General features: G+C 41.7%; 2 protein-coding genes across 4 annotated transcripts in view; one reads left to right on the top strand and one right to left on the bottom strand.

Annotated features, from left to right (window-relative positions):
• Positions 1-54: 54 nt before the first annotated feature.
• LOC136438733 (G patch domain-containing protein 1-like) lies at positions 55-22,836 on the bottom strand. The gene is made up of 7 exons (XM_066433646.1): positions 22,611-22,836; positions 14,890-15,021; positions 13,636-13,721; positions 10,340-10,494; positions 2,181-2,284; positions 1,550-1,608; positions 55-126 (listed from the first exon to the last, which is right to left on the bottom strand). Exons 1-7 carry the CDS (start codon positions 22,675-22,677, stop codon positions 55-57), a joined length of 675 nt encoding a protein of 224 aa, XP_066289743.1. The 5' UTR covers positions 22,678-22,836.
• A 64-nt stretch (positions 22,837-22,900) lies between these two features.
• Positions 22,901-26,434, top strand: part of LOC136438211 (phosphorylase b kinase regulatory subunit beta-like) — a 55,236-nt gene continuing 51,702 nt past the window's right edge. For all 3 annotated transcript variants that reach the window (XM_066432967.1, XM_066432965.1, XM_066432966.1), the window contains exon 1: positions 22,901-23,039. In XM_066432967.1, the coding sequence (XP_066289064.1) occupies positions 22,940-23,039 (100 nt within the window). In that variant the 5' untranslated portion in view covers positions 22,901-22,939. The remainder of the gene's footprint in view (positions 23,040-26,434) is intronic.

Genomic DNA, 26,434 nt, shown 5'->3' with positions numbered 1-26,434 from the left:
TAGGGAGGGTTTAGTACCAAGGACAGAGACATGTGGTTATGTGGGGAGGGAAGGTTACATGGGAAGGACATCTTTGGGTGCAAATTCTAGACCTTGGGCAAATGGGTCATCTTCATCCTCCTCTTCCTATGGAATAAAAAGGGAGGGTTTAGTATCAAGGACAGAGACATGTGGTTATGTGGGGGGGGGGGGTTGTACCAAGGACAGAGACATGTGGTTATGTGGGGGGGGGGTAGTACCAAGGACAGAGACATGTGGTTATGTGGGGAGGGTTTAGTATCAAGGACAGAGACATGTGGTTATGTGGGGGGGGGGGGGGGTAGTACCAAGGACAGAGACATGTGGTTATGTGGGGGGGGGTAGTACCAAGGACAGAGACATGTGGTTATGTGGGGAGGGTTTAGTACCAAGGACAGAGACATGTGGTTATGTGGGGGGGGGGGTTAGTACCAAGGACAGAGACATGTGGTTATGTAGGGAGGGTTTAGTACCAAGGACAGAGACATGTGGTTATGTAGGGAGGGTTTAGTACCAAGGACAGAGACATGTGGTTATGTAGGGAGGGTTAGTACCAAGGACAGAGACATGTGGTTATGTAGGGAGGGTTTAGTACCAAGGACAGAGACATGTGGTTATGTAGGGAGGGTTAGTACCAAGGACAGAGACATGTGGTTATGTGGGGAGGGTTTTGTACCAAGGACAGAGGCATGTGGTTATGTGGGGAGGGTTTAGTACCAAGGACAGAGACATGTGGTTCTGTGGGGAGGGTTTAGTACCAAGGACAGAGACATTTGTTATGTGGGGAGGGTTTAGTACCAAGGACAGAGACACGTGGTTATGTGGGAAGGGTTTAGTACCAAGGACAGAGACATGTGGTTATGTGGGGAGGGTTTAGTACCAAGGACAGAGACATTTGTTATGTGGGGAGGGTTTAGTACCAAGGACAGAGACATGCTGTTATGTGGGGAGGGTTTAGTACCAAGGACAGAGACATGTGGTTATGTGGGAAGGGTTTAGTACCAAGGACAGAGACATTTGTTATGTGGGGAGGGTTTAGTACCAAGGACAGAGACATGTGGTTGTGTGGGGAGGGTTAAGTACCAAGGACAGAGACATGTGGTTATGTGGGGAGGGTTTAGTACCAAGGACAGAGACACGTGGTTATGTGGGGAGGGTTTAGTACCAAGGACAGAGACATGTGTTTATGTGGGGAGGGTTTATTACCAAGGACAGAGATGTGGTTATGTGGGGAGGGTTCAGTACTAAGGACAGAGGCATGTGGTTATGTGGGGAGGGTTTAGTACCAAGGACAGAGACATGTGTTTATGTGGGGAGGGTTTAGTACCAAGGAAAGAGACATGTGGTTATGTGGGGAGGGTTTAGTACCAAGGACAGAGACATGTGGTTATGTGGGGAGGGGTTAAGTACCAAGGACAGAGACATGGTTATGTGGGGAGGGTTTAGTACCAAGGACAGAGACATGCGGCTATGTGGGGAGGGTTTAGAGAGGGTACTAATAAGTTCCTAGACACCACGTACAGCTTCTCACCTCTGAGTGCTGGTAGCCCGGGGGAGGGGCACAGCCATACGTCCTCTGGGAAGAGGCTGCTGAAGAATGAAGTAAAAACTCTTTACAATAGACTGTTAACAGGATTACACACTTGTGATTGTGACAAGCCACATTTGAAAGCTGTGTGTTACATACAGAATACAACACGGTATATTTTGTATCACCTGAGGCACTAGTCAGATTGCTGGATGGCCGTCGGGCAGTCTGCTATCGGGGTTGGACCGACTTGTATTTCATTTATGTCCCACTCACCCGAGAGGAAATATGCCAAAAGTTGAACAGATTTTGTGTCCTCAAATATAAAATTGTAACAACTGTTACATCAATTCCTACGTACAAATCCTGTGCACGTGAAGCACTTTGAAATCAGTCAGTAAGAATTCCCTGCAATACCATTTCGAAGCCCGTGATCATACGGTCCGGTCCAGACCACCCTATTGAATGTTATCCCGGTGCAGGTATGATATAAAGTCCTTTATATTCATCTATCTACACAGTAATCAACTGCAGCCTTAATTGGCTGGTATATTTCAAGTTTTCGTGTTCTGCAGACTCATCCATACATTCCCCCTGTATTTTGAGTTAGAAGTCAGTTACTGTAGATGTTCACCTTCAGCCTGTCTTTTCATCTTGACCTTCCTCCTGACCTTTGCCCCGATGCCGGCACCGTGCCGCCAGCCCATCTTCCTCAGCAGCCGCACTCCTATGGACTCTCTGACAACAAGTGGTACCAACACTGTTAGCCATCAAACATGGTTATCCACATTATATATCAATGCACGCATTCTTTGGGACTGTAGTATACAATGTATATTGTATCCAGAACACCAGTTTCAGGAGTTGCTTTCCCCTTTATGCCTTGGTCACATTTGCAAAAAGGTACTTCACAGGCCATTTTTTCCTCACTTTACTGAGGGGTCTTGCAGGACTCCCAGCAGTAGCTGGATTATTTGTGCATTGGGCCTGAGTGGGCTGCTTGGGTTGATTTTACTTTGGATTTAAAATCAACCTGGGTTTGGAGAGAAACATTGCGGAATGCAATCTGTAACCTAATTTGGAAACTTAACTTTGAACACCCTCCACTTTAAGTTTGGAATTCCACTTTTCCCATTTTGACAAGTGCTTATGTTTTCAATATAAAAGCATTTAAGTGAAAAATGTTAACATATAGTTGATGAGTATGATGTACAGTTATGATTGATAACAATAACTTTCATGAATATTCATTTTGAAAATTTTCTTCCTGCAGTAATTCCTGCAGAATCTGCAGGAATTCCTGCAGGAAGGATTTGTCCTGCAGGAATTTCTGCAGGAAGATATTTTTCCTGCAGGAATCCCTGCAGGAGTCCCTGCAGGAAGAAGTTAAATTCCTGCAGGAAAACATCTTTTCTGCAGGCATTCCTGCAGGAAGTTAACCTTATACATGCATGTGTATCTAGTTATCAGCAATGTCTGTAGGATATGAGTCCTTTATATTTTGCATTAAGTTATGCTACATCCATAGTTTCTCAGACCCATCCATTTGAAAGAATCTTGTTTAAGAAAATTGTTTGTTTCTGTATATGGTTCATCAAGGATATTATTTAGAAGATATAATGTCCTTGGGTTCATCAACAGACACTCAGGGGTCACCATGCCTTTTCGTTTATCATTCACTTTGTACATACTCACAACATCTCTCAACATCATATGATCATAATTATATATTCAATTTTATGCCGTGAATCTTGCATGCATGCATGTACTGTAACAGGAGTTTTCAAAGAAGACATCCTTAAAAACCCTGGCATATGTATTGAATCATAATAATCATTGCACAATCATTGCTTCTGGCTACCAAGATCCATAGCTCAAAAGACTAGATGATATCATAATACATTGGAGTTGAAATATGATAGAATGCCAAACATATGAGATGTTATGACTCATATGAATAGAAAGTTTTCTTCCTGACAATATATCTCCAGGTTCAAAATCCTACCATTTAGACCTTTATAAACAAGGAGTGTCCATTCCTCCTGATGGAAATTTTTTTTGTAATTATTCGCTCCTTTCATATGCGGGTTAAGCCATTGTCCTACAAATTCTGTCCAATTATCAAGTCCTTGGTTGCACAGATCACACATGGACAGGGCGTATTGTCAAGGGGCTGCTGAGCTAGCTGAGTGTCATCCTGTTTCAGTTAGAGCCTGGAACTGAAACAGGATGACACTCAGGCTGAGCATGACCTTGCATGGTAGTTTGTGTGCCTTGACTTGGATCTGGGGTCCAAGCAGAGGTTTGGTTAGGGGGCTAGGGATGGCCCTCCCTTCACAAAAAAGGGAAAAACCACGGTCAGTACACATATGACCTCCTTGGTCAGTAGTAGTTGCCAAGATTTTTTTCCCTTCTACCCCCTTGTCTATTATTGTCTCAAATGTGAACTTAAAATCCCCGTGAACACTCCATTTTCTCCCCACTGTGAAATTAAAACCACATAAACTTAAATGCATTCACAGTACTATTAAATGTTGGGTAGTTGATGGAAGGAGATTTTCCTCCTTATTGGAAAATGGCATTTACTTTTCATGTGCATCCACACCTTCATGTCTTATCTGTCGTCTCCACAAAGTAAAGTCCTGAAGAGACTGGCTATTTTGTACTTTTCAAAGTCAAGCGTAGAGTTGGTAGACCCCATGCGTACATCAGGGGCTGACATGTCAGACTGACCAAGGAGGTTTAATCAGGATTAAACCTCCTTGGACTGACCAGTGATTTTTTGGGCGCTTCAGTAGTGTTTGCTCTGCAAAAGCGCCCAGTACTAAGCAAAGTCAAATTATTTGTGAGCGTGAACACTCCAAGCCAGATTTAGATGACACCAGTCAAGCCACCTTGTTCCAAGCTGCCCCTCGAGGTGTTTTTAAACTATTCATTATACTGTTATGAGGTGTATTGAAGCCTTTACGGTGTCTTCAGAATTGTTTTTCATTTTTCATTCTTGTTTGACCAAGGGTGTCCTTGCTTTGACATGCCCGTAGCCAGGGGGGGTTCGGGGGGTTCGTCCGGAAAATTCCAGAAAAAACTTTGTCTCTGATTTTTCCTCTGAATTTCTCTCAAAAACACAGAAAATGCCCTTTCAGAAGGTTCAATTCTTAGAATTTGAAACGCGCGAAGGTCCACTTTTTAATGTACAAGGTTGTTTTTCTCTAGGCGGATTTGTATCACACCAGCGGAGCTGGAATTCCTAGAAAAACTGCTAACTTTGTCTCTGATTTCTCTCTTTAAAATTCCTTTCAAAAACATAGGAAATGCCATATCAGAAGGTTCAATTTTTCAAATTTTCCGGGGGGCATACCCCCGGACCCCCCTAGAAAGCTCGCGCCTGCGGCGCTCGTCTCGCGCCTACGGCGCTCGATGGTCCCTCAAACATGAAAACGAACCCCCCCTTTCAAAATCCTGGCTACGGGCATGTTTGACATACCAATGGGCCAGACCCTATAGATCAGCTCCCTTCCATCAAGAATATTCAGAAGGGATGTGAAATTGTCGTGAATGAGGATCTGGAGGTGCCTTGAGCACGGTAAAGGGAACTACAACAGCCTCATTACTGGTTGGTACTGTGAGTACAAGGAAGTTTAAAATCAATTGAACCCCCTGTACCTACTCACAACATCTGCCGGCCCCGTTTAAACCCGGGCAGCACACACACACCTCCCGACTGCATCCATGACAGCCAAGGAGATTCTATCTTCCAGGTGCCTGATTGTTGTGTTCTCTTATAATGTAAATCAGGGCAATTCACACCTTGACATGAATCAAGGCGTTCAAAGCCAGTGACTACAGGGCATCCCTGAAACTGAAAGGAGATCTCTCCTCACTCCTGTGATGTCTCCTAGCCTCAACCAGTCTCCGTGCGATTGCTGGGAAAATAGTAGAAATACTGGCCAAATAGTATGCCAGGGGTAGTCCGCTATGCAGTGAAGCTCAATAGGCGATCTACGGACCTTAAGCTTCACTGTATAGCGGACTACCCCTGGTATACTATTCACTCTATTTGGCCAATTTCTACTATTTTCCCAGCCATCGCGCAGAGACTGGTAGACGCTAATCTCCCCTAGGAATGGAACCTCCTTTGTTATTATTTTTATCTAGCCTCCTTCAAAGACTTCTAAGAGTGCAAGCGTTCACATTTTGAGCGCTGATTTGCGATTTTCAACATGGGCCTACACTTCAGAGTTCTCAAGAAATATTGGATTTATCCAAGTTTATTCAAATACATAGAATACAACTTCCTCGGTTTACCCATTTTAGGTTTGCCCAATAATGGATATCTAGACCTCCTTGGCATCCCAGAAGTGAATTTTCAGGTTTTTGCACTTTAATCAAGGTATGACCTGCTCAGCTTACACATTGACTGATACCAAGGAGGTTATATAATATTTCCTTGCTGATACCAAAGAGTCTTCAAAGAGGCTAAAAAATATTGACCTCAAGTTTCTATATACAACTATAATCGGAGATTACGATAGCCCCGACCTATTAAAAGTATCTTAAAGTAAACTTAAGGTCTTGACTTGGCTTTACTTCAGCTGATACCAAGGTCGGGGCTATCATAATCTCCAGGCATGCAGATGTGGGGAAGAACTTTCAAATTGTTAAGTATTCCAAGGTGGTTGAAATAGGACCTCCTTGAGCATTCTGATCAGCCGGGGTTTCATTGGACAGTCCTCCCTAGACCTGTTCTGCAAGTAGAGGTTTTGTCGGGGGGCTAGTGGTGGCCGCAATTTTGTGAAATTAGGGAGACGTAAAAAATTGCGGCCACCCCTAACCTCTGCTTGGACTTTCTTTACAACAGCCCCAAGCCGAAGACACACAAAAAGCCCAGCTGACCCTGCATGCTCAGCAGCCCAACCAAGGACTTGATAATTGGCCGGACAATAGCTGAGCTAGTTTGACCCGCATATCAATGGAACGAATAATTACTGAAAAGGGAGAATACTCATTGAAAAAGGAGAATACTCATTGAAAATGGAAATATTCTCTGGAACAAACTTTTGCCAGATGTTTTAATTCATATGTCAATCTTAACATCTTCATGTGTTTGGCATTCTATCATATTTCAACTCTATGTCATCATGTGACAATTGCTGGCTCACTGTGATGAGGTAGATTCAATTTTGTCAAGGGATGACAAAAAAGACTTTGTTAGAGCAAGGAGCCCTATTTTAACCTCCTTGGTTAGAGACCATCATGATCAACCCTTAGACTATTGGTCAGATTTGGGTATTTTGAAAACTTCAATCATGAATGCCTTGATGCAAGGTGATTGATGCAAGGTCAGGTACTTTTAAACTCTGCTTGATAGAAGTGTATTAAAAAAATGCAATATTTGTATCAAGGAGGTTAGAATAGGTTAAAATCCTATTTCAACCTCCTTGATATATTCTTGGTTGTTGAACATTCAGGCATGCATGCTCACACCCTATTTTCAAATTGGCTGGTGAACAAAAACAAAAGCTGACAAAACAGAAAGCCTATATGAAAGCCAAAACAAGCCAAAAACAAGAGTTCCACGACCTCAAATCTCCATGAACAATTCTATTCATGCAAATGACTTACACATTTGCATACTATATGCTTGGTCATGAACACCTTTATCTACCTTACATGTTGCAATGTTGACAGTCCTATAATTTTGAAATTAGATGAATTATAGTATTTTGCATTGATTATGCAAATTAGGAATTTATTTGCATAATTGGTATCTGTTGATGCTCCGCTTTTCATTAACTACATATGTTACATGTACTTGAGTCTGATAATGGAAAACACTGCAAATATAGATAATCCTCATTAGCTATGCAAATTAAGGAACAATTAGCATAATTTGCACTTCATTATGCATATCTCTGTCTAAGCTACCTGCATACTAAGTATCATATTGACAGTCCTATAATTTTCCAATTAGATGAATCATGGTGTTTTGCATTAATTATGCAAATTAGGAATCTATTTGCATAATTGGTACCTGTTGATGATCCACTTTCCATAAACTACATATGTTACATGTATTTGAGTCTGATAATGGAAAACACTGTAAATAAAGATTTTCCTCATTAGATATGCAAATTAAGTCCCAATTAGCATAATTTGTACTTCATTGTGTATATCTCTATCTAAGCTACGTACATACTAAATATCATGGAAATCCATTGTTCCTTTGTTCAGTTATTCTCCATAGAAGATTTTCACGAAAACGCCCTTGCAGTTCCAGAGAAAGCTGCTAGGGGGCCCAAACCTACACCACTTCTTTATTACATCACAGGCTATCTGCCACCCAAAAATCAAGACCACAGCACGTCCAAGTCAAAAGATACAAAAATTGAAGTTCTGCTGCAGTACCAAGGTCACATACCAGGGGGCCCAAAATCGACCCTGACCTTCGGCTTCACAACACCCACCCAGATACCAAATATCATCGTAATCCATCCAGGGGTTCTTGAGTTATGCTGACTACAGTAGTCCGGAAACACAAACACACACACACACAGACACACCAAAAACAATATCTCCATTTTTCATGGAGATAACAATGGATGCATGCATAATACTTTACCACCAATGTGTGAAAACGGCTGTTGTAGGTGTGATATACAAGAGGGGCCCAAATCTATTGAGGACAAGTGTCCAGCATGTGGTGGGCAAATATAGCACACTTTAAGTGTAACTTTGAAGTAATTTTTCAATCTATCAGGGTTATTTTGTTGCTCTTTTGTGCTGTTGTATTTCAATACCCCTCTATAGTGACCTGCTAGTCACTTAAACAGGCCTGGGATACCCTCGAAAGAAGTAAGTCTTTTAGAGTACGTAGTAAAGTACTCTTTGCTATAAAAGAGGTAAAGATTAGAAAGGGTTGCTGAAAAAACTATCCCAAGGGTACTGCAATATTACTAACAATATTTACTAGTAGTAGGTTAGGTCATTTACTAGAAGTAGGTTAGGTCAGTCAGTTCAAAACCTAAAGGATTGTGGTCTGATAGGGACATGTGAGATAGTAAACTACTTATCACCTGATGAAACTATCTTTTATCTTTTCTGATGACCTGAATTACATATCAGTGCATGCATTGTGGCTGCTGGCTAACATCTGGATACAAAGAACATGGAGATCATAGTCTCTTTAAAGATGGGTGAGAAAAGGGAGGGGAGGTGATTATCACACCCTGGTGATAAAAAGAGTTACAAATAAACCTTCTTTTAAGTTGCAGTTTAACATCCTACGGCCATTACGTGCCATTCTTACACATTCTGACCCCTGGCTTTATCTTCAACAAATCAATAACAATCAATAATCAATAATCAACCTTCTGCCCTCAGTTTAAATAGACCTTGATGACATAAGAGGCTTAATGATTTAACTGTATTGTGTAATAAGGAAAGCCACAATAAGCAATTGTAAGCCATAGATCTTGGTAGCCAGAAGTTGATGATTATGCAATGATTAATGACTATTGTAATTCAATGCAGGTAAACTTGAGTTAAAAAGTAGGTGTTTTTAAAGACATCTTCTTTAAAAACAATTGTAACAGTTAGAGTACATGCATGCAAGCTTCACAAAACAAAGTTGAATAGATAGACAATTCTGTATCATAAAATATATCATGGAAAACAATTGATTGATCAAAAGGTACCTTCCATTGCAATTTTCATTGTTGTGGCCGCCATTGTTCTGGCCTAACAGTTGTAAAACAAAACTTAATGCACAATATGACTCATATTCTACTGACATTGCTGTAGATATAAGGCAATTTCTGCAGGAATTCCTGCAGGAAAATGTTTTCCTGCAGGAATTTACCTTCTTCCTGCAGGGACTCCTGCAGGGATTCCTGCAGGAAAAATATCTTCCTGCAGAAATACCTGCAGGACAAATTCTTCCTGCAGGAATTCCTGCAGATTCTGCAGGAATTCCTGCAGGAAGAAAATTTTCAAAATGAATATTCATGAAAGTTATTGTTATCAATCATAACTGTACATTATACTCATCAACTATATGTAAACAGTTTTCACTTAAATGCTTTTATATTGAAAATATAAGCACTTGTCAAAATGGGAAAAGTGGAATTCCAAACTTAAAGTGGAGGGTGTTTTTGGTTGATCATATTTCCGTTGTTTCTTTATCAATTTCAATTTGTTATACATCATTGGAAAACTTGTGTGATTTCCTTTCCTATGCTACCCAACTCATTATGATTGTAAATGACTGGAACAAGCACCAGGCCTGCTTATGCAAGTGGGTCACATAAAAAAGTGCTGAGACTACCCTACGAAAGTATTTTTTCTTCTGTTGGTAGTGGCATGTGCGAGGGTAAGGTGAAACTTGAATCAACAAAACACATTAATATGAAAACTAAGGTTACTCTTCATCTAAACAAAAAATTGCATTAAGGAGCCTAAGTTATAATGAAGGTGGCGTAATATCGAGGACATGATAAGTACCTGGCAGGTATAATGAGGTCCTGTGGAGGACATGATAAGTACCTGGCAGGTATGATAAGGTTCTGGGGAGGACATGATAAGTACCTGGCAGGTATGATAAGGTCCTGTGGAGGACATGATAATTACCTGGCAGGCATGATAAGGTCCTGTGGAGGACATGATAATTACCTGGCAGGTATGATAAGGTCCTGTGGAGGACATGATAAGTACCTGGCAGGTATGATAAGGTCCTGTGGAGGACATGATAATTACCTGGCAGGTATGATAAGGTCCTGTGGAGGACATGATAATTACCTGGCAGGTATGATAAGGTCGTGTAGCAGTGCTGTGATGCCGTGTTGGTCAGCTGATGCTGCCGCTCTTTTCCTTCTCACATCCTCCTTCCCCTCAGAGAGAAACTCTCTTGTCGTGGTGACTGTTTTGGGGGCTATACCAAATTCTCCCATGTCCTGTGACAAACAAAACATGTTTTTAAACATTGGATGCTTCAAGTTGGTCAAAAGATAACTCTTCAAAAATGACAATTTAACCATGTTTATTTTGTTTATTGTAAAATATCACTACATTCTGATTGGAGCAGACGTCATGACGGTGTAGATATACATATAAGATGTGGAGGATCAGGTTCAGGCTTTAGTGAGAAAATTCATTACTGGTGTGCTTTAGTCTAACTCTAAGGCACACCGCTAGTCTTCCTGGACTTCTTAGTAGACATAACAATAGATACAGTAGACACAACAAGACATAGTGACAATGACTACATAACGAACAACATGACAATATAACGTATGTACATTAATTACTGGTAGTTACAGATCATTAGAAATACAGCTAATTGAAGATTATGATAACTGCTCACAGAGTCTAAGTTTGTACAGAAGGGTGGTCTGCAGTTCTAGTGGGAGCTGATTCCATACTGAGGCAGCGCTGTACATAAATGGTTTCTTCGCAGCATTTTTCTTAGGTTTAGCTAATCTTAAGGTCGGCTTGGAAGCAAACCGTGTTCTGTACTAATGCTGTTTGCTGACAGAACACAGTCTGCTCCTGAGGCATACAGGTTCATTAGTGAAAACAATTCTGTACAGGGTGGTCATTGTGTTCAACAATAGTCTACTTCACAGGCTTCCACAATTATGGTTTCAGCTCCAGCAAACGTGTAGCTTTGTTTTGCACTATATGTAGGGACTTAATGTTTCTTTTTGTAGTGCTTGACCAAACAGGGCTACAATAGTCCATATAAGTGAATGTAAGTCTTTCAATTACCATTTTTAAGAGTGTCTGGTCCATGTTGCACACCTTTCGATCATTCCAAGGGACCTGGCCATTTTTTTTAAAGTTATCTTTGCAGGGTGCAAAATACCTGGTTGCACGTTGCACAGTGCAACAATATTTCGGTTGGTGCAAATTAATTCCAAACCCAGGTAGCGCAGTGTGCAACCTTATATTTTGAGCCAAAGATCTCAATCGGAGCCCTGGAAGCTCACAAAAACACAGTGTCACTCACATAAAATTCAGTAAATCTTCAATTGAAACAAAGAAATCAACCCTTTTTCGTTTTAAACCATCCAAAACCCTTCATAGATCGTGGAATTTGAGCTGAAAAAGTGGAAAACACACTGCCCTCCGCTAAACAAGATGTTGTTAGGTCAATGGGAACACAATACAATCTAATTTATATTTTGAAATATTAGTAGTATTATATGCTACATACGAGCTTAATTTGATGAAATTGGTGAATGTTGCTGGAGCAACCTGAAATTTGGATGTGCAACCTAGCATTTGCCCTAGGTTGCAACATGGGCAACCTGGCTCAAAAAAGTATTTTGCACCCTGCTTTGTATGTTCCAAGTAAGACATTCATCCACAGTTGTACCAAGACCTGATCTTGATTAGACCTGGACCTGATCTTGTTATAAACAAGAGTTCCACGACCTCATATCTCCATGAACAATTCTATTCATGCAAATGACTTACACATTTGCATAATATATGCTTGGTCATAAACACATTTATCTAACTTACACATGTTGCAATATTAATAGTCCTATAATTTTCCAATTAGATGAATTATGGTGTTTTTGCATATATCATGCAAATTAGGGATCTATTTGCATAATTGGTATCTGTTGATGCTCCACTTTCCATAAACTACATATGTTACATGTATTTGAGTCTGATAATGGAAAACACTGCAAATATTGATTTCCTCATTAGCTATGCAAATTAAGTCACAATTAGCATAATTTGCACTTCATTACGTATATCTCTGTCTAAGCTACCTTCATACTAAGAACCATATTGACAGTCCTATAATTTTCCAATTAGATGAGAAATGGTGTTTTGCATTAATTATGCAAATTAGGAATTTATTTGCATAATTGGTATCTGTTGATGATCCACTTTCCAAAAACTACATACGTTACATGTATTTGAGTCTGATAATGGAAAACACTGCAAATATAGATTTTCCTCATTAGCTATGCAAATTAAGTCCAAATTAGCACAATTTGCACTTCATTGTGTACATCTCTATCTAAGCTACCTGCATACTAAATATCAAGGAAATCCGTCGTTCCTTTGTTCAGTTATTCTCCTTAGAAGATTTGCACAAAAACGCCCCTGCAGTTGCTAGGGGGCCCAAACCTACACCACTTCTTTATTACACCACAAGCTATCTGCCACCCAAAAATCAAGACCACAGCACATCCAGGTCATCATCATCATAGCTTGTCGCAATGTATCTCAGTCCAGCTCAGCGCAACTTCGTTAGCTTCCCGCAGGTCCGTGTCTGTGCAGGTAGATGTGGAGAGTCTGCAGCTGTTCATCAGGTGTTGCAGGGTTTGGGGGTCCTCACCGCAGCCGCAGGCTGCACTGTTGATCTTCCCCCACCGTAGCAGGTTGTCACCTGTCCTGGCCACCTTTGCCCTTGCCCGGTTCAGGGCAACCCAAGTCCTTCTGGGCAAGTCGGCCCCCGGGGGCAGGGACTCACTGGGGGGTGGGAGTGCCTTGTTGTTGTACATCCAGGTCATAAGATACAAAAATTGAAGTTCTGCTGCAGTACCAAGGTCACATACCAGGGGGCCCAAAATCGACCTTGAACTTCGGCTTCACAACACCTGCCCACATACCAAATATCATTGTAATCCATCAAGAGGTTCTTGAGTTATGCTGACTACAGTAGTGCGGAAACACAAACAAACAAACAAACAAACAAACACACAGACACACCCAAAACTGTATCTCCATTTTTCATGGAGATAATTACTAGTGGTATATCATAAGCCACCAGTCCAGTTCAGCCCTTATTTGGATATATCTTTGTCTTGAGGGAAAATGGCTGAACTCTGTCAAAAAAATAAAAGAGTACGAAACAAAAATGGGGCTTGGGTTCAAGACCAAAACTAATGCACTGAGTTTTAGGTTATTTTGTACTGCGTCAAAGTAATTTTCCTGTCCAGGGTACCGGTAGCCACCCCTAGCCTTGTTGTGCAGTGTAGATAATAAGATTGTTTTCTATTAATGTCAATGTACAGATACTTTAGATTGTTGTAACTTTTGTACATATGTTTTAAGGTTTGTTGTCTATTCACCTCATCGTCCATGAAGTCTTCTGGCCTCTGCTGCACCTTGCCAGCCTTGCTGCTCCGGGATGACACAAACGTGGCAGGTGTCCATCCTGCAGGTAAAGTCACATGTGTGTCAATCCACAGCATACAGAACAATGATGCCATAAACACAATGACACAATCGTGGCAGGTGTCCATCCTGCAGGTAAAGACACATGTGTGTCAATCAACAGCATACAGAACAATGATGCCATAAACACAATGACACAATCGTGGCAGGTGTCCATCCTGCAGGTAAAGACACATGTGTGTCAATCAACAGCATACAGAACAATGATGCCATAAACACAATGACACAAACGTGGCAGGTGTCCATCCTGCAGGTAAAGTCACATGTGTGTCAATCAACAGCATACAGAACAATGATGCCATAAACACAATGACATAAACGTGGCAGGTGTCCATCCTGCAGGTAAAGACACATGTGTGTCAATCAACAGCATACAGAACAATGATGCCATAAACACAATGACACAAACGTGGCAGGTGTCCATCCTGCAGGTAAAGACACATGTGTGTCAATCCACAGCATACAGAACAATGATGCCATAAACACAATGACACAATCGTGGCAGGTGTCCATCCTGCAGGTAAAGACACATGTGTGTCAATCAACAGCATACAGAACAATGATGCCATAAACACAATGACACAAACGTGGCAGGTGTCCATCCTGCAGGTAAAGTCACATGTGTGTCAATCAACAGCATACAGAACAATGATGCCATAAACACAATGACATGAACGTGGCAGGTGTCCATCCTGCAGGTAAAGACACATGTGTGTCAATCAACAGCATACAGAACAATGATGCCATAAACACAATGACACAAACGTGGCAGGTGTCCATCCTGCAGGTAAAGACACATGTGTGTCAATCCACAGCATACAGAACAATGATGCCATTGAACTGTATGTCTTGATATGTTGCTGGTGGTTTTATTCGTGTTTTTCACTATGATCCGTTGTCATTTTATTACTACTGCACTTTCAAAAAATGGAAATTCTGACTGTCAATCACAATTAGCAGTGCAACTGATGGGAGAATAATAATTATAGGTATTGTTAGAACCAATCAGAGAGTAGCTTCATGTCTGTCAAATATGTGCATTCTTATTTTCATGTTACTATAATCATTGTTGTTGAACATTATCAGAAAATGTTGTATTTTGGTGTCATACTATCTTTAACATGGTGCATGATGTTCCCCTGTCCTACCTTCTGGTGTGTCCACAGTGTTGTAGTAGCCTGCGGAGAAGCCGCCTGTGAAGGCTCCGTGGAACCTGCGCCTGCCCTGCCCGTCAGTCACCACCTGGTCCTCTGTACTCACAGGCTTCTTCACAGGAGCATCTGAGGAAGGAAACAACAATACGGCAAATCTAATTTGTTTTTCATACCCAGAAAACCACTTTAATGAGTGACACACATGTTTTGAGCTGGTACAGTTGCAGGCGCCGGTCCTTAAAGGAAAGCTACACAAAAAGTTGAAAATCTTTCTATGCTATGCTTAATATATTCCAAAGTCAAATTCTTACTTCAAATTGTTTCACATAAGTCCGTCATATTTCTGGGATTTTCCACAGTTTGCAACTTATTCCGTGCTGACGCCTTCTCACCTGAGAATTGAATTATATGACGTCAGTGTTTCAAATTTTTCACCTGATGATTGAATTTTAGAACACTGACGTCATATAATACAATCATCAGGTGAAAAATTTGAAACACTGACATCATATATGATTCTGTTCTTGTTGTTGGTGCTCTTTGTGCTTCTTAGGTTATAAACCTCTCTGATGCAATTTTTACCTTCGCCGAGAAGGTTATGCAGAGGGTAGCGTTTGTCTGTTTGTCTGTTTGCAGTGTCACAGGATAACTCGAGAATGCCTTGATGGATTGTCTTGGTATTTGGTATGTTGGTAGGTTTTGATGAGACCTAAAAACGATTAGATTTTGGGCCCCCTAGCGGCTTTTTACGGTACTGCAGCGGAACTTCCTGTTTTGATATCTCGTGTTCTGGACATGCTATGGAACTTATTTTTGAGTGGTAGATAGATCTTTGGACAGAGAGTAAGTGGTATGGGTTTGGGCCCCCTAGCGGCTTTTTTGGAACTGCAGGAGTAGGTTTTGCGTCTGACTTTGAAAGGGAATAACTCAAGAAGGGCTTGATGGATGGTAATGATTTTTGGTAGGTAGATAGCTTGAGTGATGATGTACATGATTAGACACGTCTTATGCAAATCAGTATCTAATTTGCATAATTAATGAGGAAAGTTTATACATCCGCCAAATTCCATGATAGGACTCTGAAACATGTGACATATGTAACTGAGGAAGAGAGAAATATTGATATGAACTATGCAAATGAAGACCTCATTTGCATAATTAATTCAAAAATACTATAACAAGATGGCCTTGATGGATGGTCATGATTTTTGGTATGTGGATAGTTTTTGTGATGCTCAGTATGATTGGACGATAATTATGCAAATCAGATTCTAATTTGCATAATAAATGAGGCAACTTTAAAAATCCGCTTTGTTCCATGATATGACAATTCAAATTGTTACTGAGGAAGAGAGGACTGTTGATAGATAGAAAATATGCAAATGTGGGCCTTATTTGCATACTTAATGAGTAACTTCTATTATTCCACACTGGCAAAAGACGGCAATTTCATACATTTAATCCTTCTTTGTGGCATTGGGACGTTGTGTGAATGTGAACATTATGCTAATAAGGGCCTCCTTTGCATAATTGATGATAAATTTGTTAATATACTTTGGACATGTTATATTTTAAGACAATCGACTGGTATGATTTATGATTGATGAGGAACACTCCTAATACGTCAGTCATAAAGGTTAAAATCATTTGGCAAAGGTATGAGGTCGTGGAACTCTAGTTTCTACTGTTGACAGGATGATGATCCTGTCAGTAGCAGAAAAAAATTGCACTGTTGACAGGATCAGTGGCCATTTCCCATGGCCATGCCATGGGTACATGGGTAACAAGCCCCCCTTGTTACGCGCCGATTTGAGGCACAAGACATGGTCGCGTAAAAACTCAATAGATCTCGCACGAAAGGCCAAATCATGCATATAAATGTGTCCCCGTAATGTCAAGAAGCTGTCCAAGGTCCTGCGATACACTTGGAGATCCAAATATAATTTTCGAACGAGACTTGCACACTCAAAGTTGGCCCCAAATGAGCCTTCTTGTGTTAAATTCTGTCGTAGATTTCGCACTGCATGGGGGTTTCCGTGCTACCGTTTCAGCATTATCAGGCGTAATTTACTTCCGGGTCGTAGCAGAAGGGCTTGCGGCCGAACGCGGAAGTGTGGTCAATCTCCACGTTCTATCCAAAGATATGTTAGAATACTTTTCTTATTTTATAATTTGTCATGCAGTGCAAATTAACCGGCTCCTTACTGATCCTTACTGGGTGCCCAGTACGAAACAGACGACACCTACCGGGCATACGTCACCAAAAGTGTCTGTGCTCGCTGCGGTAAGCTTGTATATGCTCAGAAGCAGTTGAGACATACTAAGAGGGCTGAGTTCCGGGAAAAGTTGGAGAAGCCCAAAGAAGACGGTGGCTTCGGCACTCTGGAGGCAACCTTCATGAAAGCAGACCCAATTCTAAAATGAAAGGATTTTCCGTTTGACGTCCGTGCCTATATGGGTGTACACACGCCCTTGAGGAAGCAAGGTTGAAATTGGGTCTATGGAATGACCCAATTCTAAAATGAAAACTTTTACGTTTGACGCCCGTGCCTATATAGGTGTACACACGACCTTGAGAAGCCAAGGTTGACATTGGGTCAATGGAATGACCCAATTCTAAAATGAAAACTTTTCCGTTTGACGCCCGTGCCTATATGAGTGTACACACGCCCTTGAGAATGCAAGGTTGAAATTGGGTCAATGGAATGACCCAATTCTAAAATCAAAACTTTTCCGTCTTACGTCCGTGCCTATATGAGTGTACGCACGCCCTTGAGAAGGCAATGTTAACATTGGGTCAATGGAATGACCCAAATCAAAAAAAGGAAAACTTTTCCGTTTGACGTCCGTGCCTATATGGGTGTACACACGCCCTTGAAAAGGCAAGGTTGACATTGGGTCAATGGAATGACCCAATTCTATAATGAAAACTTTTCCGTCCTACGTCCGTGCCTATATGGGTGTACACACGCCCTTGAGAGGGCAAGGTTGAAATTGGGTCAATAGAATGACCCAATTCTAAAATGAAAACATTCCGTTTGACGTCCGTACCTATATGGGTGTACACACTACATTGAGAAGCCAAAGTTGAAATTGGGTCCATGGAATGACCCGTTTCTAAAATCAAAGACTTTTCTGTCCTACGCCGTGCTTATGTTGGTGTACACACGCGCTTGAGAAGCCAAGTTTGAAATTGGGTCAATGGAATGACCCAATGCTAAAATAAAAACAGTTTCCGATTGACGTCCGTACCTATATGGGTGTACACACGCCCCTGGGAAGACAAGGTTGAAATTGGGTCAATGGAATGACCCAATTCTAAAATGAAGTACTTTTCCGTTTGACGTCCGTGTCTATATGGGTGTACACACGCCCCTGAGAAGCCAAGGTTGAAATTGGGTCAATGGAATGACCCAATTCTATAATAAAAACTTTTCCGTTCGACGTCTGTGCCTATATTGGTGTACACACGGTCTTGAAAAGGCAAAGTTGACATTGGGTCAATGGAATGACCCAAAATTCTATAATGAAAACTTTTTCCGTTCGACGTCTGTGCCTATATGGGTGTACACACGGCCTTGAAAAGGCAAGGTTGACATTGGGTCAATGGAATGACCCAATATTCTATAATGAAAACTTTTTCCGTTCGACGTCCGTGCCTATATTGGTGTACACACGGTCTTGAAAAGGCAAAGTTGACATTGGGTCAATGGAATGACCCAAAATTCTATAATGAAAACTTTTTCCGTTCGACGTCTGTGCCTATATGGGTGTACACACGGCCTTGAAAAGGCAAGGTTGACATTGGGTCAATGGAATGACCCAATATTCTATAATGAAAACTTTTTCCGTTCGACGTCCGTGCCTATATGAGTGTACACACGCCCTTGAAAAGGCAAGGTTGAAATTGGGTCAATGGAATGACCCAAAATTCTATAATGAAAACTTTTCCGTCCTACGTCCGTGCCTATGTTGGTGTACACACGCCCTTGAGAGGGCAAGGTTGAAATTGGGTCAATGAAATGACCCAATTCTAAAATGAAAACATTCCGTTTGACGTCCGTACCTATATGGGTGTACACACGACATTGAGAAGCCAAAGTTGAAATTGGGTCTATGGAATTACCCAATTCTATAATTAAAGACCTTTCTGTCATACGCCGTGCCTATGTTAGTGTACACACGCCCTTGAGAAGCCAAGGTTGACATTGAGTCAATGGAATGACCCAATTCTATAATCAAAGACTTTTCTGTCCTACGCCGTGCCTATGTTGGTGTACACACGCCCTTGAGAATGCAAGGTTGAAATTGAGTCAATGGAATGACCAAACTCTAAAACTTAAACTTTTCCGTCCTACGTCCGTGCCTATATGAGTGTACACACGCCCTTGAGAAGCCAAGGTTGACATTGGGTCAATGGAATGACCCAATTCTAAAATGAAAACTTTTCCGTTTGACGTCCGTGCCTATATTGGTGTACACACGCCATTGAGAAGGCAAGGTTGACATTGGGTCAATGGAATGACCCAACTCTTAAATAAAAGACTTTCCGTTTGACGTCCGTGCCTAAATGGGTGTACACACGCCCTTGAGAAGCCAAGGTTGACATTGGGTCAATGGAATGACCCAATTCTTATTAAATAAAAGACTTTCCGTTTGACGTCCGTGCTTATATAGGTGTAGACACGCCCTTGAGAAGGCAAGGTTGAAATTGGGTCAATGGAATGACCCAATTCTAAAATGAAAACTTTTCCGTCCTACGTCCGTGCCTGTAGGGGTATGATCACGCCCTTTACAACTGTAGAATGCAAGGTTGAAATTGGACCAGTATATAGAAACAATCTCTTAAGAGTGCAAAGTTGAAACCGCTTTAAAGGATCGCCACAGTTCGGAAATAAAAGTCCGTCCTAAGTGGGTGTATAACCAACGAGGCATATGATAAAAAAAGTCAATCTTCCCCCACGACCTCTGCTTGGAAAGTAGGTTATATGGGTATAAATTACACAAAAGCCACTAAGAGTGCAAAAAACATTCCGTCCTTATAGTGTACGACCGTAAGTTCCTAACAATGAAAACTCACACGTATGGAAAAGAACTTACAAACTTTTCCAAACAAGAGTTTCCCGTCTTAAGTTAGCGGATAGAACCCGCTTAATAATGCAATTCTAAACGTTCTTAAGAAACGCTCTTAGCTATGATGTTCAGGGTATAAGAGCTGAAAACAGTGTAAACTAGAAAGTGTGTTAGGACATTATATACAATGCCCTCGTTCTATTGACGCAATGTCAACCTTGCCTTCTTAAACCCCCGTCACAAATCAAGAATTCAGCTCGGCCGACGTGTCGGCGAGCTCCAAATGGGTATTTTCGGCCGAAGGACGGCCGACATTCTGTCGATTATGCGGGCTTCGGTCGATTTTTAGAAATCAAGTTGATCCAAATATGCTCGGGCGATTTTGAAATTCGGCGAGCTTTGGGCGATTTACGAATTCGGCCGACGCTCGCATGAATATTGACGCCGGCTTAAGGGCGTGTGTACACCCATATAGGCACGGGCGTCAAAGTAAAAGTTTTCATTTTAGAATTGGGTCATTCCATTGACCCAATTTCAACCTTGGCTTCTCAGGGCCGTGTGTACTCCCATATATGCACGGACGTCAAACGGAAAAGTTTTCATTTTAGAATTGGGTCATTCCATTGACCCAATTTCAACCTTGGCTTCTCAGGGCCGTGTGTACTCCCATATAGACACGGACGTCAAACGGAAAAGTCTTTGATTATAGAATTGGGTCATTCCATCGACCCAATGTCAACCTTGGCTTCTCAAGGGCATCTGTACTCCAATATAGGCACGGACGTCAAACGGAAAAGTACTTTATTTTAGAATTGGGTCTTTCCATTGACCCAATTTCAACCTTGGCTTCTCAAGCGCGTGTGTACACCCATATAGGCACGGACGTAAAACAGAATAGTTTTCATTTGAGAATTCATTGACCCAATTCAACCTTCATTCTCAAGGGCGTGTGTTCACCCATATAGGCACGGGCGTCAAACGTAAAAGTTTTCATTTTAGAATCGGGTCATTCCATCGACCCAATTTCAACCTTGCTTTCTCAAGGTCGTGTGTACAACAATGTAGGCACGGACGTAGGACGGAAAGTTTTCCTTTTAGAATTGGGTCATTAATAATTCCATTGACCCAATATTAACCTCGCATATAGGCACGGACGTAGGGCGGAAAGTTTTCCTTTTAGAATTGGGTCATTTCATTGACCCAATTTTCAACCTTGCTTTGTCAAGGGCGTGTGTACACCCATATAGGTACGGACGTCAAACAGAATAGTTTTCATTTTAGAATTGGGTCATTCCATTGACCCAATTTCAACCTTGGCTTCTCAAGGTCATTTGTACACCCATATAGGCACAGGCGTCAAACGGAAAAGTTTTCATTTTAGAAATGGGTCATTCCATTGACCCAATGTCAACCTCGCCTTCTCAAGGGCGTGTGTAACGTTACACCCATGTAGGCACGGACGTAGGACGAAAAGGTTTTCCTTTTAGAATTGGGTCATTTCATTGACCCAATTTCAACCTTGCTTTCTCAGGGTCGTGTGTACAACAATGTAGGCACGGACGTAGGACGGAAAGTTTTCCTTTTAGAATTGGGTCATTAAATATTCCATTGACCCAATATTAACCTCGCCTTCTCAAGGGCGTGTGTACACCCATATAGGCACGGACGTAGGGCGGAAAGTTTTCCTTTTAGAATTGGGTCATTTCATTGACCCAATTTCAACCTTGCTTTCTCAAGGGCGTGTGTATACCCATATAGGCACAGGTGTCAAACGAAAAGTTTTCATTTTAGAATTGGGTCATACCCAATTTTAACCTTGCCTTCTGAAGGGCGTGTGTACACCCATATAGGCACAGACGTGAAACGGAAAAGTATTTTAAGTATGTTATAGAACACTTACGAAGTTTTGCTAAAGAACAGTATCAAGCCTGTATTTAGTTGGCGGGTATAACCCGTTTGATAATGCAATCTTAACGTTGTCCATGGAACGATTTTCAGTTATAATTCGGAGGGTATAAAAGCCAAAAATTTTAACAGTATAACTAGAAAGTGTGCCAGAACATTATATACAATGCCATCGTTAACGTTACTTTAAAACGTGTACTACAGTGGGCCGCCTCCTTGCGCGCTTCCCGCCCGAACACAGTCAACTGTCATCAGAATCAACACGAAACATTTCTTTTGCTTTGTCTTGCCAGTATTCTGCCGTCACGCTGAGTGTGACCCGGAAACAGTGGAGTGTCGCCCTCAAACCGCATGCCGCGAAACCCCCATATGGTGCGTTCTTGGTCCGGAGTGTAATACTTAAACCATAGGGAAAACCTTGGAAAATGTGTCATCTTTAACTCGAGAAATCTTGCTTCTTGGAGAAGTTTAGATACTCCGCTTTATTGCAGGGGCTTGAGGAACGTCTTGACATTACGAGGACACATTTATATGCATGATTTGGCCTTTCGTTCGAGGACTATTGAGTTTTTACGTGACCATGTCTTGTGCCTCAAATCGGCGCGTAACACCCTCCCCCTCCCGAAATGGTCTTGGTTCTATGGTTCTCTAGCTAACGCTACATTCGAGCTATAACGTATGACCTAGACCTGTTGTTTGTTATTAGAATGAAGGAGAGGTCCAGCTGAGAGACGTACCTTCCTCCAGAGGGGCCAGGGGCGTTCCGTGGAGCACCAGGTCCTCATCCGAGTCATCAGAAGCCATGTTGGTGGGTTGTTGTCATCTGTACGTGCGCCGTAAAACGGGCGTTTTTACCTTCACGGCACAGGCCTAACGCTACAAAATGAAAGCTTATAAAAAGAACGCCAGTGCGATAATTCCAAAATATTTCTACTGCATGTACTGTCTGTGACACGTTTTGACACGGAGGAGAACAATTAAGCCCTTTGATTAAAACGACAGAGGTGTTTACGGCAGAGGTGTTTACGGCAGAGGCGTGACCGTGACCTGCCCTGACCTGTGGAAGATGGCGCCCGGGTGCAGGGGAGAAGACGACATCGCCGTCGACTCGGAAAGTCGCCAAGTGAACGCGACTATGGAGAGATTAGACCATTATTACACCGTCGGTAAGACGTTGGACGTATTCTGTGTTTTCTACTAGAGAATGTTTGAATGACGTCACGTTATGTTTTCACAGAGAATAAGATCAAAAGTTAAAGCTTTAGGCGGCCTACGTGCATGTATTTATAATAACAACATACAAGAGTTCGGTGACCTCAAATCACCATGAAATGTATATTATGCAAGTTAGGCCAACATTTGCATAATTTATATTCGACTATGTTCACTGTCACATGACTTCGAAATGCCACAAGTATGAAATTCCAGTTATCTACGGGTTTATGTAAAAACCGGGGCCCCGCGGGGCACCCCAAGTCCACTGGGCACTCCGCGTGATAACCTACGGGGTACCCCGCGGGGGCCCCGCGGGGAACGATTGATATTTGGTGCGAGGAGCGGCGATGGGGCTGTTTGAAGGCTTGAATCGACGAATTTTGATCAAATCAAGTGGAAGTTACCGGAGAAATTGACCGGGGAAAACATGGAAGGAAAACATTGGATGTCTTGAGGGCATTTTGTCTAAAGCAGGGTGTCTAATTCCCTATCACATTTAGTACACACATTTATATGACAATCGGTTGTGTGTATTTGTGGCACATCGCGTCACAGCGAAGCAAGTCAGCGACTTTCATTCACAAATGGGGCCCCGCGGGCTTTTACACAAACCCGTTAGCTACCAATGTGGAATTAACGTTACAGTATTTTCTCATTAATTATGCAAATTAGGTCTTCATTTGCATAACTTTTATCTATCAGTGTCCCTTTATTTCTCGGTTACAACAAATGTTGCATTTTCTAACTGTCCTGCCATTGAACTGCTTTATTTAATGCCCCCTTAATTATGCAAATTAGATTCTGATTTACATCATCACCATTTCAAGTACTAGTAACAGTTACCTATTCTTTCTGCGCAATGATCGGCCCATCCCAATGGAGCTATGGGGTAGTACCTGAAGTCATGCGGCCATTCACAAACACTTCTGCGTTCTCCGTCTGCTGCAATGGGGTGGGGGGGTGGGGTGCCTTGATCTTGTACCCCCCCCCCCCATATGACCTCTTTCTGTGAATGTTCCGGCTGCCCGATCAGGTGGCAAGGATGGGTCCGTTCACTGCACAGACCTGTACGTTGGCTGCCCCTCCTTATATAGTAATTATTTTAATCTCATTAGGGATGAGCCAATCACTGCACAGGAAAGTTAGTTACCTACTCTTTCTGTGCAATGATCGGCCCATCCCAATGGAGCTATGGGGTAGTACCTGAAGTCGTGCCCCTATTCCTTCTTTTACTGCTTCTCTGTCCGCCCCCAATCTCTTACCTCCCAATCTTATTATCAATTCTTCCCTTCTTATTGTTACCCCATTCTCATACCACTTTTATTACCTTCGCCGAGAAGGTTATGCAGAGGGTAGCGTTTGTCTGTCTGTTTGTAGTGGCACAGCATAACTCGAGAATGCCTTGATGGATTGTTTTGATATTTGGTCTGTTGGTAGGTTTTGATGAGACCTAAAAACGATTAGATTTTGGGCCCCCTAGCAGCTTCTTACGGTACTGCAGCGTAACTTCCTGTTTTGATAACTCGTGTTCCAGACATGCTATGGAACTTATTTTTGAGTGGTAGATAGATCTTTGGACAGAGAGTAAGTGGTGTGGGTTTGGGCCCCCTAGTGGCTTTTTTGGAACTGCAGGAGCAGGTTTTGCGTCTGACTTTGAAAGGGAATACAGGTAACTCAAGAAGGGCTTGATGGATGGTAATGATTTTTGGTAGGTAGATAGCTTGAGTGATGATGTACATGATTAGACACTTCTTATGCTAATCAGTATCTAATTTGCATAATTAATGAGGAAAGTTTATACTTCCGCCAAATTCCATGATAGGACTCTGAAACATGTGACATATGTAACTGAGGAAGAGAGAAATATTAATTGATATGAACTATGCAAATGAAGACCTCATTTGCATAATTAATGAGAAAATACTATAACAAGATGGCCTTGATGGATGGTCATCATTTTTGGTATGTGGATAGCTTGTGTGATGCTTAGTATGATTGGACAATAATTATGCAAATCAGATTCTAATTTGCATAATTAATAAGGCAACTTTAAAAATCCGCTTTGTTCCATGATATGACTATTCAAATTGTAACTGAGGAAGAGAGGACTGTTAATAGATAGAAAATATGCAAATGTGGGCCTAATTTGCATACTTAATGAGTAACTTGTATTATTCCACACTGGCAAATGATGGCAATTTCATACATTTAATACTTTTTTTGTGGCATCGGGAAGTTATGTGAATGTTAACATCGTTGAATCAAATTATGTTAATAAGGGCCTCTTTTGCATAATTGATGATAAATATTAGCATAACCGTAGGCTCATAATTTGTTAAGCTGATACTTTGGACATGTTACATTTTACGACAATCAACTGGTATGATTTATTATTGATGAGAAACACTCCTAATACGTCAGTCATAAAGGTTAAAATCATTTGGCGAAGGTATGAGGTCGTGGAACTCTAGTTACATTTGTGTTGGCGTCATTGTTTCCTTCTGGGTTGTTCCTTACCATATTATTAGAAATTCACTACGTATTGAATATGATTTCTACAGATCAGTCAAATCTCAACAATTGATCCCACAACGAGTATGTCGATACATCAGCTTTATTCTTTCTTATACATGTCATTCGCTATCATTTCTTCTCCGTATTGTCTTCTAAACTCCTCTTTATGTGTAACCTATATTTTCAACATCGATACTAGCCTCACGCTCAACCTTTCTGGTACCATTCTCAGGGTTTCATCTAAATCAGGAAAGAGGGGCGCTGCACCCTCTTGTTTCGGCCCAGCACCCCCTTGTCGAATTCAGATTTTAGCTTGATATTCAGCATACAGCCTTCACTCAGCAGTCGATTCTTCCATAAATACATAGAATTCTCTCCCTCGCCTGTGTGTGCTCCCTCTTATTCAATCTTTATAGAAAAACCCCTGCATTCTTATTATAGTTGTATCCCCCTCTTAATGTCTATTGTTAACATCTCCCTTTCAAAATGCTTTCTTTACGCCTTGCAACTGGCTATACTCATTATACTTCTCCACCCCCTGCTGAACTTCTACCGATGCTAACCTCTGAGAAGGCTCCCCGTTTCCATGACCTGTGCTAGCTTCATGTAGTATGAGGCCGTTCTCCTGGTAAACCACCCTACGTGGCTCATAATACTAGCGTCTGATGCACCCGCCATGTGCATAGAGATGGCACATCCGGCTCTGCAGCCATGTAACGTGTCCCCTTCATAAGTTCATATAAACCAATCCTCTCTAGATACAGTCAAACCTGCCTATAGCGGTCACTCAAGGGACTGGCCAAAATCGACCGCTATGGACAGGTGGCCGCTC

Source organism: Branchiostoma lanceolatum, chromosome 7 (assembly GCF_035083965.1).
Source record: "Branchiostoma lanceolatum isolate klBraLanc5 chromosome 7, klBraLanc5.hap2, whole genome shotgun sequence".
Classification (NCBI taxonomy): domain Eukaryota; kingdom Metazoa; phylum Chordata; class Leptocardii; order Amphioxiformes; family Branchiostomatidae; genus Branchiostoma; species Branchiostoma lanceolatum.
The sequence above is the reverse complement of the archived record's forward strand: the minus strand, read 5'-3'. Positions and strand labels throughout refer to the sequence as shown.